At 33.9% G+C, this 18,079-nt stretch overlaps 1 protein-coding gene across 16 annotated transcripts in view; it reads right to left on the bottom strand.

Moving 5' to 3' along the window:
• Nucleotides 1–18,079, bottom strand: part of MECOM (MDS1 and EVI1 complex locus) — a 537,691-nt gene that overhangs the window by 41,674 nt on the left and 477,938 nt on the right. For all 16 annotated transcript variants that reach the window (XM_012779221.3, XM_012779223.3, XM_012779222.3 and 13 more), the window contains 3 exons: nucleotides 17,350–17,484; nucleotides 5,446–5,548; nucleotides 1,758–1,974 (listed from right to left, as the gene is read on the bottom strand). In XM_012779221.3, the coding sequence (XP_012634675.3) occupies nucleotides 1,758–1,974; nucleotides 5,446–5,548; nucleotides 17,350–17,484 (455 nt within the window). The remainder of the gene's footprint in view (nucleotides 1–1,757; nucleotides 1,975–5,445; nucleotides 5,549–17,349; nucleotides 17,485–18,079) is intronic.

Genomic DNA, 18,079 nt, shown 5'->3' with positions numbered 1-18,079 from the left:
TTCACCCAGTGTCAGATAGTTAGGTTTCCTTATTGGTCTCTATTGAATGTTGGACTAAATCAACTAACCTGACAGTTTGTTTCAGCATTAAGTAGAGTTGACTCAGGCTTAATCTTACAACTAGGCAGATTAAGAAGCTTTCTCTACCTAAGAAGTGTTGCTATACATTTCTAGTAGGAAGTAAGAATTACATTTTAGTGTTTAGTCTGTCAATTTTTGCTTTATAATGATTTCTATTAAAGTTTATAACAAATTGAAGGAAATATACTTCATTTCAGACACCAGAGATATTCCTCTACAGTATAAGTACTTTTCCTATTCATTAGTATTTATTAGTTTCATTTTGTTTTTTAATTTGGGCACAATTATATTTAGGATACATGCTGTGATTTTTTTTATTACGAATCCACATTTTACAAAACACATATAACAGATATATCCTCTATGCAGATTTATATTAAGTGATAAAGATGAGCTTAAAGGGTGCTGGGAAAGCCCTCTTATTCCCCCAAATGTTTTCTCTTTAATAGCTAAAGTAGTCCTAAATTTTCAAAGCTGGAGAGTTACTATTTTGACTCAATTTCCTCAAGGAAGAGGTTATCCTTAATGGCTTTTTTAGTCATTTATGCCTTAAAGTGAATGACAAATATGAAATCCTTTCCTAAAAGAGGCCCAACCAGAGGAGGATGCAGGGCAATAAATAGAGGTCAACATGAGGAGGAAAAGGAGCCAGGAAGAAAATGAAACAAAATGGTAAACCGAAAGAGGTGGAGTGTCCAAGACAAAATCTGTGTAATTCACATTCTTGAGTAAGGCCAATTGATATACTACCATTCTCATCTAAATACAATGATATTATGTTCATTTGAAATTTTGATTACAAGTTCCAGGATCACTTCCAGATTTAAAATCAAAGTAATAAATACAATTATTAGAATTATTTGTGGACCAAGGCAAAAACAATTAGGTAGAAACAAACAAAAACCTATTGGCTACTTATATGCTTTTCTTATTTTAAAGACCATTTTGTAGCATAACTATTAATATACTTTTCAAAGAGTAGGTTCCAGTGTTGCTTTCTTTAATAGAAATAAAAGTTACTGAATTAAATTCAAAAGGCTATAAAAAGTTAATACATCACTGAAATACGGTTTTCATTGTGTTAAAAATAAGTATTAGAGAATTGCTTCATTTAGATTATAATCTTTATCTTTTTCCTCTTAAGAAATCAAACATGCTTCTCCTATTCTTTTATATACGTGCAGCTAAACTGCTGAAATTAAGTCCATGAGTTACACTGCTCTATCAAAAGATCACTGACATTTCATCAAGTGAATAGCAAATCCAGTCTTTCTTTAATCATCTATAGGTGGTCTTTTTTTATTACCTATGTTTTTTTCTATAGGTAGCTTTACTGTTTCTTGGCATGATTATGTTAATTAGCATCATTTTTGGTCCAGCACTCTTGATTTTTTTTCTAAATCATAATTTACTGTAAAGTTAAACCTTTAGTTCTCAATAACACTACTTAAATAATAATATAACATATTATTTTCTATCTGACATCAAAATAACTAATTCTAGTTTCACTGTCAATATTTTACAGATGAGAATTTCCAGGGAAAAATGATTTCTGAGCATGCCACTAGCACACTGTCCAGCTCATTGCAGTTCCAAATTTCTCATTGGCATAAAAATTCAACATAACATTGCAGAATAAATATACAAGTTTTGTGATACAGCATGTCATTTCTAACCTTTGCAAATCAGGAAAAACTTGGTCACATTCCTTACACTCCTGGATTGTATGTATCTCTTGGAGATCATTCTCACTTTCGAGTTTTTGTTGAAAGTCCTCTTCCACCATTGAAAATGCTGAGTGAGTGGTACTGCATGGAAACTTTTGGTGATCTGCTAGCTCAGCCTTAGATTCAAAGAGTTGGTCACAGTCCTCACAGCGATATTGCCGTTCTTCTGTGAAAACAATTCAAGTGTTACTAGGATTGGGTGGTTAGGACGTGCCATCACAAACCAGCCAGTCTTATTGAATTATACGAGACATAACAGATATTATTTGAATGTCATATCTACCATATCAATTTTAATGTGAATTAGAAATAATGTATGTAAAGAACCCAGGACAAAGACTGGAACAATAACACAAGCAATTACTGTGGCTACAGTACATCCTCCTGACCAGATAAAACTTTGACTAACCTTTCTAGGTTCAGAGAGTACTAAAAGTAATAATTACCACTTACTGAGCTTCATCTATTTTCGTCAATCCCATACATGGATTATTGGCATTCCTTAAAATGTGATGATAAGGAATTATAGGTTGTAGTTTTATCTTAATTTTCAGATGAGGGCATGCAGTTCAGAGAAGTTAAGTGCTGTAATCAGCGAGGGAGCTAAGTGGTTGTGTTAGGATTTGAACCCACCAATGTTCCATACACTCTTCACTATGCCAATGCCATGTGACCTGGAGAGCACAGAGGATACAGAGTCCCCATCTGAGCCATGCTTATGCCTGGTTAATGTCGGTAAACTTGGAAATGCTTTCACATTCATCATCACTAATAATGGGATCCAGGATGTTTTTAGTATCCTTCTAGGCTAATTCATGTTATCCAAGGGTCAGTGCTAATTGGCATAGCTTTGTTAAATAGCAAACATATTAATTTGCACTTTAAATCAATAAGATAAATGAATGGTAGTGGTGGGGACAAGATGTCAGTAGGGATGGTATTGTTTCTTTTCCTTTTATTTCAATAGCTTTTAGCCCATTCATGAGGCCACGGTCTGCACAGATCACACAAATACAATCACAGACGCAATCGTGAAAACAGCTCACACTGCCAAAAAACACCCAGAGCCAACAAGAAGACATGTAGCCCTGTTTAATAGACCTACAGCTGGTGAAAATGACTGAATGTTTTTGAGGAAACATTTTAGTCACCAACCAAATGCTAGGCATTTTGCTAGGGAATGAATATATAAGATGTGTGAACAAACAGACTGTGATATATTTTATGACAGATGCATACGTAGGGCCTAAGTGAGCACGGAGAAACATGCCTACTCCATCTCATCTGCAGAAAAGAGGTTCAGAAAAGGCTTTGTAATGAGTAAGAATCAGCCAGGTGAAGTGGGATGGGGGCAGGTGTTTCAGATAGTGGGAACAACGTGGACAAATTACAGAGACAAGAAAGAATATGACACATTCATGGAAAGGTAAAGTTGTAGTAAATGGCAGGTCTGCAGGGTGCATGTAAGGGAGGAGTGAAAAATGAAGTTAGAGAGACTGCAGGTCATGGGGGCCTTTTAGGACTGTGTTAAGAAAGGAACAGAAAGCCATGGAAAGTTGGAAAGCAGGGACATATTTTAGAATGGTTTTTAGAAAAATTTTCCCCAGCTGCAGTATGAGAAGCCAATCAGAGAGGCAAAATGTGACACTGTTGTAATCTACAAAAGATACTAGTTAGTTTAAATTAAACTAATAGCAGTGGACCCAGACAGGTGAAGAAATTGCCACGTAGATTCAACAGTTTGTGAACTTTAGATGTAGAGGGTTAAGGAAGAGGGAAATATTCTAAAAAAAAATAAAATAAATAAAATAAAATAAAAATCACCTCAGCTGTAAAGACAGGATTCTCAATGACATTAAGTAGTTAAGAGAAACATTACCTATAGTCTGCAACACTACTCATGTATTTAAGATCTCAGTCAGGAGCCTGAACACAAACAGGACCTCCAGGCCACAGAACAGATGCAAAAGGCCTAAGTACTAGAGACAGAAAAGACCTTGGTTTGCATGCTGACTTCACCACTTACTTGCCATGCATTCTTAGCCAATTTACTTAGCCTTAGTTTCCCTACCTGTAAAATGGATGTAATTTCTTTCTCACAGGCTTGATCTATGTGTAAAAGATTAAATGAGACAATATATGGAGAACATATAATATCTAGCAAATAATGGGTATGCAATACATTTGTTTTATTTTCTCTTTCCTAAATTAAATCCTAGAAGTAGGAAATAGAAATAATCATTTAAATATTATAAGCATTATATATAACATACACGATATATGTAGCAATATGGAGATGTGACACATTAAAAATGAGCAACTGATGAGATCAAGAAGATTATAAAGGAAGATAATTTATGAATTGCAGACCTCAAAGTAGAATAGTCACTTCAATTTAGGCCTTTTGAGAGTAGTAAGCTAATCATTTATATTTCACAAAATAATTGTTTGAAAGCCTTTTTAGATACATTTACAGATGAAATATACATTGTACCAGAGAAAGTACAGATTGCCATATTTTATCATCTAAACATTTCCTGCTGCCAAAGATCCCTTTCCCATTGGGCCAGACTCACCATTCAGGCTCAAACTCTACCGGGCTAATTGGAAACTCTAGGTTTTCTAAACCCACTTACCCATCAGAGTTTCTAAGAGGAAAATGAATACTAAAAGTCCCCCACCCAGATACAATACCATAGCCTACAAAGAGGCAGAATGCAGCCTAGCCAAAGGAAGAAAATATCCAAGTAAAGAGCCAGATGATGGTGGCAGCTTCCTTTGCTGGAGGTATAAAGGCAAGAGCTAAGGTTCTCCCATCTGGGTGGAAAGCTGGAGGGATAGATGGTGGCATGATCCCCACCTCTTTGGTAGGTTAGGATGAGTAACCATTTCCAGTGGCCCTTCCAACTACTAAACACTCTAAAGACACCACTAGATTATGTTGAACCAAATCACATTATATTAGGAAGAGAAATAGGAAGAAAAAAGAAAAAAAATATTAAATTGTCATCTCAATGATACAAATCAACACAAGTAGAGTTTTCTCTTTACCTGACTTGAACATACATCACTACTAATTATGATTATTTTAGATCCTTCTTCTCTTGATTTAAAATAGGCCTCTGGCAAATAAAAATTCTTCCAGCTCTAAAATTTCCTCATCTATACTTTTCTCTCAATGTTACTCTCCTCACTCTCCTCCCATATGGTCATTCTGGCTAAAATTTTATGGCTATAGAAATACTTTTCCCAGTAATAGAACATTAGATGGAAGAAACATCCCCTAGATTAGAGAAGCTCAAAACCAAACTCTCTGGAATGACTCTTATGCAGTGAAAGGTTTATCACCATAGTCTAAGGCATTGACAAAAGGCTTAACTAGGTGGAGATCCAGTCCAAATACTCAAAATTCCTTTGACTTCTACTTTAGGAAAGACCTCTGCTTACTTTAGCTTCACCATAATATTTAGCCAGATGTCAAACCAAAAAAATAGCTGGTCCAAGAGAAGGAATTTGTTAAAATTGACATTGAATAGCTAGGGAAACTAACAAACACCAAACGTGATGGACCCTTGTGGGTGCTACGTCATAGTCTCCAAACGAGGGTAATGAGGAAGGCGGCATGAGCAGTACTAACCGTGGATATCCGGCGCCATAGTTTCATGAGGATAGTCTTCACTCTTCATGAAAAGCAGAAGTTCCTCTCCTGGCGCAATGTCTGTGACTACTCTATAGAATATCTTTAAAGACAAAAGAAAAAAAAAATGGGGGACAGGATCAAGAAAGAGAGAAGAGTGAATATTAATAATAAAGATATCTGTACATTTTCTCATACCTTAACAAACAAATGCCTTTTTATTTTTTATCAAAAGAAGTGTGATTTCCTGTTTTATATACTGAGAATGAGTCCTCTGGTGACAAATGGAAAGTTGTGACTCTGCAGCCAGTTCACAAATCTTTTCCAAATCCTACTTCGCAAATCAAAATTTTCTTACTGCAAGGCTCGCTGTGTCACATATACTCTGTGCAGTGTTTAACAAAGAACTTCCCCTTCTCTAAATCCTCAAAACACCCCAGTGAACCACACACATACTCACAGAGCTGAATGCTGTCTTGTGTTATCCACCAGTAGTCCAGCTAACCTTGAGCCTGCCCCCCTTGAGTAAGGCTGCAAAAGTAGCAACTTCTCAACAAGGTGTTTCAAAGGTATTAGGTTAGAAGGACATGGCATAAAAGATCATGACAGCAAGGGAGAGTGTTCTGTTTTTTGAAAACTTAATCCCTCTCTCACCAATCAGGATGGTGCTCCCACACTCAGGCCCTGCCCCATGCCCAGCTCCTGATTCTCACTCTTTGAAAGTAGGCATTATGCCTGTTATTGATTCATTTATCGGGGTAGTGGGGGTGGTGCTTATTTTCCTTGCTTTCCAGCAAAGTGCTAAGGAGAGGAAGGATTTAATAAATCTGTTAATGACTGACGGAAAAGCAGTGGAGCAAGTGTGGAAAGAACCCTGACCTAAAATTTCCAAGAGCTGCCTACCTTTCCCCTAAGCAGCTTGGTGACTTAGGCAAGTCATTGTTCAATATACGTGCCCAGGCTCCAGTGTTTTTTTCATTTGTAAAAGCATTTAAGCATGAAAATCTTTAAAATGTTTATTCATTTTACCATGAAAATTGTTCTCAGTTTTTCATTTTATTGTAAAAGTATTTATTAAATAAAAATTCCATAACAAGATAGAGGTTTTGGAAGAAAGAATGAAGTTATGCCATTAGCTGGTGAAAATGAGACCAATTACATTCTGCCACAGTATCTTTGCAAAGCCCCATAGTACTCAGAGAAGATTATTCCTTTGCCTAGGATCTTTTTCTTGCTCTTCAGCGTTATCAATGAGGGTCTTTTCTCCCAATCCTCTTACTAAGAATGTCCATGAATAGAATTTCAGCCACAGTGAGCCAAAAAACTCTAGATTCTAAATATCTGGGCCACACACATCCTACCAAAAACAACAAAAACAACAAGAAACACCATATTCTAGAATATAGTCTTAGAAGACATTGCTCATAACTGCAGTTTCTTATAGGGCCACTTGATATTTCCAACTGTGAAAAGCTGAGTAAATTAATGTCTTATAAGATCAACAGAAAGGCTTATACTTTATTTGTCTATTTATCTTTTGAAAAGCTGAGGACTTTAAACATAAGTACGTGCCTCTTTATTCCAGTAGGTGGCTCTAAAGTACAATTGTTTATTTTTCTATAAAAAGATCAGAGGACAAAATTGTGCTAAATTTGAAAAATAACTCAATGAGGAATATTTTCTGCTTAGTTTCTTTCCTGTCAAAATAAAATAATTTTTTTCATTCAATAGTAGTTTAACACCTGAAGTTGGTTTGTAGAAAATAATGGCACACATAAAATGTTGCTATATTATAATACAATATAAGCTAAGATTCTTTATATCTGTCTATTGATAGAACCCAGACTACTTTAGAAAAATCACTCCCTGTTATGTGCTGTTTCTATAAAAGACAGTAAATTTGCAGTTTGTATCTTATTAATCCTAACCTTCAAATATTTTCCCTTCTTTGGAAATACACTGAGAGGAACAGTTCTGCTCAAAAGGTTACCAAATTAAAAAAATAATAATAATGATGATAATGTGTGAGTTTGCTTTTCCCCCCTAATCCTTCCAGTTAAATACTTATAAGTACCCTGTTTCATTCTGAAGTTCTATTTCCCCTTAGAAAACAATGGACTTCTCTCAACAGTTTGAATCACCTCTTTTTTTGGCATCTCTTAAAGGTTTAACTTATTAGCTTCCTTTCCAACAACATGTTGACATTTGAATTGTGACATATTAGAACTTTTCGGTGGCTTCTCGGAAATAGTGAGGTTAAAGAGACAATACCCAGCAAGACAGTAAAGCAGTACAATTGTCTCTGTTGAGGAATGCTACTTGGACACACAGGCCAGGTCATTTCAAGAAAGTATTATGATATCATTATTTCTCTGTAGTCCACTATTAATCATGTCCCTTTTAATTCCATTTTAGATTTACTGAATCCAATGTGAATAGTCTAAGAAACGAAAGGAAATGATTGATACACTATAACTATATGTTATGAAGACAATTCTCTTTGCGGGACATAGATCACTACTGTAATTTCCCTTTAAGCGTCCAGATTGTCATGTGAAGAATACTGAGTGCATAAAAAATAAAAGACACGGAAGAGTGTTGACGTTGGCTTTGTTTACTGGAGGTAAAAGGTGACATTCCAAGCCATGAAAGGCAAGGCAAAGCAGAGTGGATTTTAACTTCAGGGTGTTCTTTTAGATTTTAAGTGAATTTTTATGGTGCTCATGAAACTGAGGTTTGAAAAGAACTGGCAAGCACCAGACATAATGAGGGCAGATTCTGGGCATGCTTCCCCATATAGCAATAAGAATGTGCCTCGAAGTCCCATCCACCACACCCTTACCAATGTAGCCCTTTTCTCTAGGTGTTTCTACCAGTTGATCTGCAGTCTCTCTCATCCCTTAGGATCTTAAAGACATTTAAGTAAAATTACGTGTTCCTCTTCTAATTACAGTGGCCCGAGAGTATAATTTGAATACTTGAATCCAGAGATGTACACATACACATTTAGTTTACTTTCTAACAATAATAATACACCTGCAGGCATTTGAGAATTGACAGGAGTAATTTAAGCCAAAACAAAATGACAATCTGTAGCCTCGAAACAATTATGTGGGGGAATGATGGAATGTAATCATGGAGGAATTGAGCCTTTCAGAAAATACGCTTTTATGTCAGAAAATAGATCTTTCAGCAATAAAAATGCAACAAAGAACAGAAGTGATTTATGTAGATTTTCTCACAGATTTGTATAGTAAGTATGCTTGACCATACTTATAAAAACATAGTCATGTCTTTAAATCAGTGTATGCTGAAATCTCAGCTATATTGCAGTTCTACGAAGTATATTTCATCTGAGTTATGTAACAGAAGCAGAGATACTACCAATATAACCTCTCTGATTTGGGGATTGGAGAAAAATAGAAGCGACTCAATTACTCCCTTGAATTCCATAAAGGAATTAACAGGTCTCCTCTCCCATGGGGCGTTTTAGGGGAAAAAAATTATCTCAATCCAAAATAAAAATATCCTTGGTCTGAAACTTGGTGATAAATTCAACTCAAATATGTAAAGAAAGGCTCAAAAACCTCAAACACTTAGAAAAAGTTTGACTTAATACAAAAGGATTGTTGACTTATTTTGCTGTCTCTTTTTCAGAATGCTCTATTAGAAGGAAAAACTCAATTCATCCCAATATAAGGTGAAAGATAAGAGGAACGGGACCTTGTAGTGTAAGGAAATAAGATTATATGGAAATTCCATTTTTTAAAAGAAGTGATAATAAATATTTTAAAACTGTATTAACTCCTCCAAATTTTTCTGTTTGGTAGCTGTTAACAATACCAAAATCCAGAAGCATGAACATATCCTAACTCTGAAGCACATGAAACTTTTGGCAGTTGAGATAGTCTTTTCATTTTATCACATAAAAAATTTAGTTTTCCCAGTGTCTTGCTTGACTATTTTTATAGAAAGCTGTATTTCTATCTTTGTATAAATTTCTATCTATGTATAAATACTATAGGTGGATCTCTGCATACCTCAATTTATAAAGATAAGTATTTACAATTAATGTTTTAAACTATTCTTTATTTTTAAACTTTGTTAAAATAGCACAGTAGTGAAATTTCTAAATTTTTTAAAATTCGAAGTCATTCATGTAGTTGAAAATAAAACTGGAAATTCCAAAATTGTTCACTTTTATTGTTAATAAAATTCACAATTTAAAGCCTAAATATAATATTATACATGTCTATAGGAATTAATGTAAATTAATGTACTCTAAATGTAATTATTGTTATTAATTTGTTTTAATCAAACCCTGAAACTAGTTCCAAATGCAGAGAATATCCATTCAGCTAATACTCACAAAGCTAAGCTAGGTATGAAAGGCAGTGGTGATATGGAATTGATTTGCAAATTCTAGACTTCCAAAATACACATTTTCATGTAATGTAAATATATATGTGCTTGAATATATTGTATATTTTATAGGTGACATATAAATCTGGCAAAGTATATGTTTTGGGGAAATTTTAAAATTCACACAAAATATTAGCCATCTCATATTTTATATATACTTATATATAAGTGAATGCTTAATGGCATATTATTAATTCTACCTGTATATCATACAAGTTCTATGTAATTATACATTATGTTATATAAATTGTGTTATATATTTTTTATTATATAATAGTTGAAATTAGAATTGGAATTAATCATGTATCATTAAGTATTCATCTTCTTTGGTTATTGAAACCCAAGAAGACAGCACTAAAGAGTGCTTATGGACACTCATAAGCACTCTGATAGGGAAGTTAACAGCCTGCAAAAGACTTTCAGTCGAATGCTGCTTAAACAGTCAAGGCATGTGTTCAAGCAAATTCTCTATTAAATTAATGATGTAACCATTTGTATTAATAAATGGTAATAATGTTGGCTCACATTTATTATCCCATACTATGGAAAAATCCAGAATCTGTCAGACCAGCCTTGCTGTTGAGTTTACTATGCTTGGATCAATTTAAAGTATTATATTTGTACCACTGAGACAGAAGAAAAATTCTGTGCACAAGGGGGAAAACAAGAAAGAAAGAAAACGCATCATTTACTTTTAAAAAGATGAACAAGGCCTCATTGTTATGAATCCCCGTTTATTTTTCCTGGTCAAGCACTGGAAGTTTTATTTATGCTTAACAGACTGCATTTGGCATGTCTAAAAATGACACAAGTGTGAATTATGAATGACCTTCAACCTATTCAGGAAGTTGTAATAATTGAAATAATAGAGTAATGTACTCCCTGAAAAATCTGTACTGAGAGACAACTTTTTCAGACTATTGCTGTCTTTTTGCTTTGAAGTTGACAGTTGATTCCTTCCTCTTCCAGCTCCCAACATTTGGCTTGAATCCTTTATTTTCTATAGCTTTATTCAATTTAATACTCAAAAGACTAGGAAAAGCTGAGTGGAACTTTAACAATTGGGGGGTGGGTAGGAGGGGAGGTAGGTTAACAATCTACACATCTGAACAGTCAACAGTTGATATGAACACATCAGTCCGTCTTGGTGCTGCAGAGAGTTTGCAGAAAGTCCACAGATACAACATGTGCATGTATGATGGCTGTAGGAAACATGGTCTATACTCCTGTCTATCCATAGCAATGTAGGAAACCCAAACTCAAGAGTAAAGTTTTTGGCCCCTGGAGGAAGGATCCTATTATACATTCGGAGCCTAATTAGTAAGAGGTAAAGATAGGTGTCTTCAGTAGACAGAAATTGGCAGAACATAAATTTGTCCAACACAACAGAAGCTTCATCACAGCCAAGCATTGCCAAAGCAAATCGCCCTTAGTTTCTCCAAAGAAAAGGTATCCCATATTTGTCTTTAGGGTCACAATCTAAAAACAAGAAAATATTAATTGAGAAAGACCAGGTACTGGCTTGCTATATCCACTTCCAAAATGAAAAATATGTATTCACTGAGCCAAGATATTATTGAAGGGGAAATTTCTTCTCTGCACCTTTATCTTTTTGTTAATAACATGAAGAAAAAAAAACACAAAGTTTATTTATGAATGAAACAAAACAGAGAGAATTGACCAAGGGTTCTAGTTTGCATAAACAAGGCATGATAAGATCCACTCATAACACCCAGAGCCTACAGCGTACCCAGCCTGAAAGCCTTCCAAGTTGTCTCTTTAAATAACCTCTAAGGATCTCTCTGCAGAGCATAGAAGAAACCTGTCTTTGGTGGCCATTTCATCTGATTCTATGAAAACTCTGATCATTCTGAATGGTTTCTAAACATTTAAGAAGAGTTCCATGATTACACTATAATCAAGCTAAAGATCATGTTTAAATTTTTTATTGGGCTAGATATTTTTCTTTGACCAACACATCTCCTCCTTGATGGTGTGTAAAGCATTCCTATGACTACCTTCTTGGAGCCATCCCAGAAATAGCTGGAATCTACTGTGGGTGTGATGCTTTGAGATCTTCCTGAATGAAAGGTGATATATACATACAAACAATAATTACCTAACATTTTCACTTAACACTTGAGGTCATCCTGTCTTTCAACTTGTATAATCTGTGAATCTTAATAAAACTCCTGGCCAATGTTGTACACAGGCATTATTATATGAGGAAAACTATTTTAGAGGGAGGGGCAGTGCTGTTTGTTTTGTGATGTAAATATCAAATGGTAACTATGCCTTAGACAACTTCGGGTGAGGGAAGTTACTTATCAGCCAGACAACATCTCCCCAAAGTTAGTTTAAGCACTGTTCATAAAGCCAGTCTCTGGGTATTGCCAGCTGGCATTCATCTTAAAACAGCAGAGCATAACTTTGGTATAAAAGTGGAACTTGACTTAAAAGCAAAGCAAAGAAAATGCCCAAAGCCAATAATAATTTTAACATCAAAAGAAGTCATACAAAATGTGGACAGAAATCCTTGTAAAGGAAGAGCAAATTAACAAATTACCTGACAGTAGATGCAAACATTTTTAAAAAGTGTAAAGAGGCTAACAAATTACATTTTTGCTTTCCACATAGCTGACCAACCTACCCAGCTTTTTTGCACAAATTGTACTAATTGAATGAAGCAGGAAAGTGGACTTTTTTTTCCTCCGTAAAATCCAAAGAAAATAACTTAATAATTGAGCCCCTAATAAGCTTACAATAATAATACTGTTCTAGTGTCACAGCAGTCTGATAGAATCATTCACGTGGACCTAAGGAGAGCGAAAGCGGGTGTGCCAAATCAGCCATGATCGTCCTGGAAGCAGTTAAAACTTTATAAGGTAAAGCACAAACGAGAACAATGCCTGTTCCAACTGAAAACACTGTAGAGTCTTGCTGCCGTTCATTAACCACAAGGGAGCTGGCAGAATCCTTGAAGTGAATTCTGACTTTGTATTCTCTGAGGGGCAGTTATTCTTCTATATCTCATTTCTTCAAAATATATATCAGGCATTAGATAATCTCTTATCGACACATTTCTTTTTATTCAGAGTGAACAGCATAGTTCTCTTCTTCTCCTTACTAAATACCAGCTGTCAAGGGCCTACTTAAAAATGAAAGGACTTATCACCTTGTGTAAATGACAAGATTAATAATGTCTTGGGTTTCTGAGAACTTTATTCTACTCAGAGACCATGTAAGGACAGGACAGGCATTTGAATAAAATTATGTTCCCTTCTGTGATACAGAACACATACACACATACATATATAAAATGTTACCCCAAAAAACATGCCAAGATCATTCTAATTATCATGAGTGGAAAGGCAGATCTCCTTTAAGTCTAAAAAGTCAACTAATCGGGCACTGTGCCTTAGTGATCTCTCTGATCATAACCAGTTAGATTTCGTCATGAAGAATTATTAGGGGGAAACTGTTGTTTCCAGAGAAATATTCCATAAGTACACAAAACTTGTGAATATATTCAAAGATGAGAACTGGCGCTGCTTGAGGTGGATGGGGACTTTTGATCCAGGTGAAGGGCATAGTAATGTGGGGTTAAGAGGGGACTTATCAAAAGATGGAGGGAAAAGTCAGAGCAGGGTGAGCCCAAATTTAAAGAAATGTGCCACGTCCACCAATCAAAATGGTTCGCAAAAGTAAGATCTCTATAAGACTTTAAAAGAAAGGATATCAAAATATTTAGGTTAAAAAAAATCAGTAAATCATCTAGATGTTTGGTCTACTTGACATTATACACATGGGTGCTTTCGGATGTGAATGAAACCTCTGAATAATTAATAAACCGTTTTTATGCTTTCCCTATATATTTGGTCCTCTTGAGGACCTAGTCTGGAAAGAGCTTTTCTCAACCAACTCTCTGCTTTTGTTCCTGCTCTGCTCTGCTTCTGAGGACCAGTTCTTACTCCTGAAAGCAACCAAGGACAGTTTCAGATTGTTAAAAATGTGAAAATACTTGAGCATTGTCTGTCTCAGCAAAAATTTCCAGCTAAATTCTGTGCCACAGCAGTGGAGCTATACAGCATTGTAGAAAAACTTTAAGGAATAAGGGGGAAGTAATTAGGACGCCAAGAATAAAGAGACTTGGGTGTTTTTTATGAATCTACTCTTTTATGACTTAGGTGTGATTGTGGTCTCAACTGAGTAGTGTCTTTGGTGTGGCCATCTGTAAAGATAAATTACTACAGTTAATACAATTTTTTTCAGGAAGGAATAAGGATATCAGTCAGAAGCCGCAGCTACGTACAAATTATGGTTTAGCAGTGATGGCAGTGTTTTCAGAATTTCTATCTCCAAAAACATCACTGCAATAATTTTGAAAGCATGAAATGAAAGAGATGTCTAAAATCACAAAACTCGAGTCTTTCTAGGCAGCACTGACAAGGAAAAAAGCTGCCACAAAACTCATTCTGGTCTGAAAATAAATCTGAAATAACTTACAGACATCTATTGGAAAGTTTAAACTCAGGAATATTCCCTCAAACAAAATGCTTGTAGAAAGGTATTGGTAAATGTTAATTGAATGGATTTAGTTTTTACTTTTTATGATACAAAACAGATTACATCCTTTATTAATGTTACTTAAAAACCAAAATCCATGCTGTTTCTAAGAACGTCTTCGCCCCAAACAAATCAAATATGGGTTTTATCCAGCACACATGTTTGTCCCACTACTATCAAATTGTATTATCTTCTTAGCAAGCACTTTTATTTTCTTTTATAGCACCCCTCCACATCATTATAAAACTGATCTAAATTGATTAAACTTGATGTTTGACATTAGAAGTTTTTAAAATATGTATCTTTGCAAAAGTAAGCTGTATACACTCTTGTTTTATTCTTGGTAATCTTTATCCTTTTTTGTTAGATGACTTAATTATTACCATGACTAGATTGCAGTTGAAAGCACCATCTGAAAGTCTTCCTTTTTATAGTCTAGAACTTATACCTGTCATGTTATTACAATTCATTTTACAAACTTGAGCTTTAAGAATCAGAGCAAAAAGAAACACTTTTTATAATTTCTTATAGAGTGCTACATTTGCATTGAGGTTGTTAATTTCATATAATTACTCTTAATCCAGAGTCTCTCTCTATGTCTGAATATTAAATAATATTTCACAATGGGAGTGTTCATTATGTGATGAGTTGTGCTTATTCACCATTTGGCAGCTCCTATTCCTTATGGAAAAGAGAGTGAAAAAATAGAGCTAGAGAATCTCTTTAGTCAGCTGTTTTATTATTGTACCTATTCCAACATACACATTTCAAAGCTGCCTAGAATTGCTAGTCTTAATTAGCCTTTAGAATATGCATATGAGCTTATGGATGAATATAATATGCTTATAATATATGCATACAGCTAAATGTGATTATACACTTAACACACAAATTTTACCTCTGAATTTCCTTTTACCTCTGAATTTCCCCCCTTGTTATTTATGGGTGAACTTACCTGACCATGTAATATCAATTTCACAATTATGTTATTTGATATGCACTCTGTTACCATCTTAGATTTCTGTCAGCATAATACAGAAGTTTAAAATGAGTACTTAAAAAATAATAAGTATGTGTCTAATATTGGCCTTACATGTTTTTCCTGATTAACTATTTTCCCTGGTTCTTTAGTTAAAATAGGCAAATATGCCATTCATTAAGGTGTAAAATCAGCATATTTTCATTTTAAAAACAATGCATTTTACAATATTACTTCAAAAGTAACTATGGTAAAATTACAAATGCCTACTCTAATGAGTAACCTAATTCATAGTAAGGAACAGCAAAATAGTTTCCTTTTTTTAATGGAATTAAGATTCCTAGTGACAAAAGTATATTTATTATAAAACATTAGACACATACATATTAGATGAAAAAATGGCTAGGAGTGAACTTGGATTGGCTAAAAGCCCCATTTGTCGATCATCTTTTCACTGATTCTACAGTTTTATCTATCTAAAGAAATAGCTCCTATTGTCAGTAAATATGGATGACAAATAATTATTATAATATGATTATATTATTTCATCTTAAAGCTATCTTTTGAGGTCCTCCAGTTTCAAGCATAACATGAACAATTCACTCACAACACCTATGTATTTCCCACATCTACAAATAGTAGGTGTTAAAAAAATGTTTGTTGTTGATGGTGACAGTAACTTATACAACAGGCTTGGGATATTTTCTGCTCACAATCAATAGCTAATTTAATAATGTTTTCCTTTGTCAATAATGCCTCTTGTTTTCTTACGGCAAAGAGAAAAAACATTTGGTTTATTATTTTTGATGTATGTTGAAGATTTTTAAATGATTCCCATTTAAACCTAATTTTACAATTTACTGCCTCTTATACAGTTTAGCCAGTAAAAATTATCTGGTAGCTGGTAAAATGCCAAAGAATAATCTCATAACGATGATTGAAATAGAGTCTTAGACCATATGACGCTAGCTTTATTTAACAGCTTTCAATTGGAAACATCTAATTTAAACTTTTCTTTTTCTTGGTGGTGATTTCATAGTAGATTTGCCAAGCAACCATTTCAATATGGTCTTTGAAACATATTTGATTTAGGAAACCATTGGGTTAAAAGAAATAAATGATTATAACATAATTAAATTCTAACCCAACAATGTTTATAAAATAAAAATTAATAGGCTGAACTTCTTGTTATTTTAAGTATTGTCATATTAACTTATAAGATTCATAACCTAATTTTATTAAGTGAAAAATATGTTTCATGATATTTTCATGATCTTTATTTCATAGTTATTGTTATTAAAGTCAACCTCACTGCATGGTCTTCCATAATGACACAAAGCAATTTCCAGCAGTATTATTTTTAAACTTTTTCACATATACAAAAAAAAAGAGTATATTTTGATTATTCCAAAAGTAAGCATTCTCATTTATAACTAGGCAAATCAGTATAAAATACATAATCAGGTAAGTCCACACTGATATCTCATATGTACATCTACCTACCACTTCAAATAAAACCTGTATAACATTTCAAGTATATCACTTCCAATTTTTGCAGAACTTCACAGGATGTTCTTGATTAGCTCAATACTTTCTATGAATATACCTACTATGATGGTAAAGAAAGAATTTAAACAATAGTAAGCAATAAATAAGTATTCCATTTTTAAATCATTCGATTACACTAAAAAAAACTGGAGCGATTATGAAGGATATTAATACAAAGTGAATAAACTACTCAAAGAAAGTAGTACTGAAACAAAGTAGTACTGAAGATGACTTTGTTCTGCATCTTACTCATATTTGTGCATTACCTTTCACCATATCAACAAACAGGCCACAAGGGTCTACTGCAGCTCAACTGTTATTTTTATTCTTCAGGCTTCACTGATACTTTAGTGCTCTCAAAGAAAGACAAGAAAATCTTTACAACATACCTGATCATTTATCTGGCAGGCAACGAGGTTGTGCTGATCATAACAGCCAGCGAACCTAATGTACTTGAGCCAGCTTCCTACATCTGGTTGACTGGCATCTATGCAGAACTTCACATTGCAAAACTCATCTAAGATCTAGAAGGAAGAAGATGAGAACAATCAATTGCCTTATCAGTCCATTAATTAAAATTGTTAAAATGATCTTTTGAAAATATTTCATTGAAATATATATTCTTCCTTTGAATCCTTAAAAGAAAAAAAAGTCAGAGAGCAAGCATATTACTAAAGGGGAAATAATAATAAGTTATCTTGGAAATGACAACACACTGCTTTTTTTAAAGAAATAAAATGCTTGTAACATTATAAAAAGTGATTAATTGGTTTCAAAAAATGCTTATTTCCTTATTATGCATGAATGAGTGCTATTGACTTAATTTTATCTAATGTGATTTTTACAAAAAATAATATTGAACAGAATATATAACATAATATTTGTAAAGTAAACAGTCAATATTTTAGGTTTGGATAATCCTGTCAGGTAAGTGTGCATTTTTACATTTTTGCACTTTAATTCAATTTTAAAACTTTAATCTAGATATTATTAAATTCTTTTTCCTGGTTAGCATTTCATCACAATGAAACAATTAAATTATACCCTTAATTGAAGGAGATAATAAGATTTTTCTCATAGATGCTTCTAATCAAACTGAAGAAAAACAAATGAAAATAA

The sequence above is a fragment of the Microcebus murinus genome, chromosome 1 (genome assembly GCF_040939455.1).
Source record: "Microcebus murinus isolate Inina chromosome 1, M.murinus_Inina_mat1.0, whole genome shotgun sequence".
NCBI classification, from domain to species: domain Eukaryota; kingdom Metazoa; phylum Chordata; class Mammalia; order Primates; family Cheirogaleidae; genus Microcebus; species Microcebus murinus.
The sequence above is the reverse complement of the archived record's forward strand: the minus strand, read 5'-3'. Positions and strand labels throughout refer to the sequence as shown.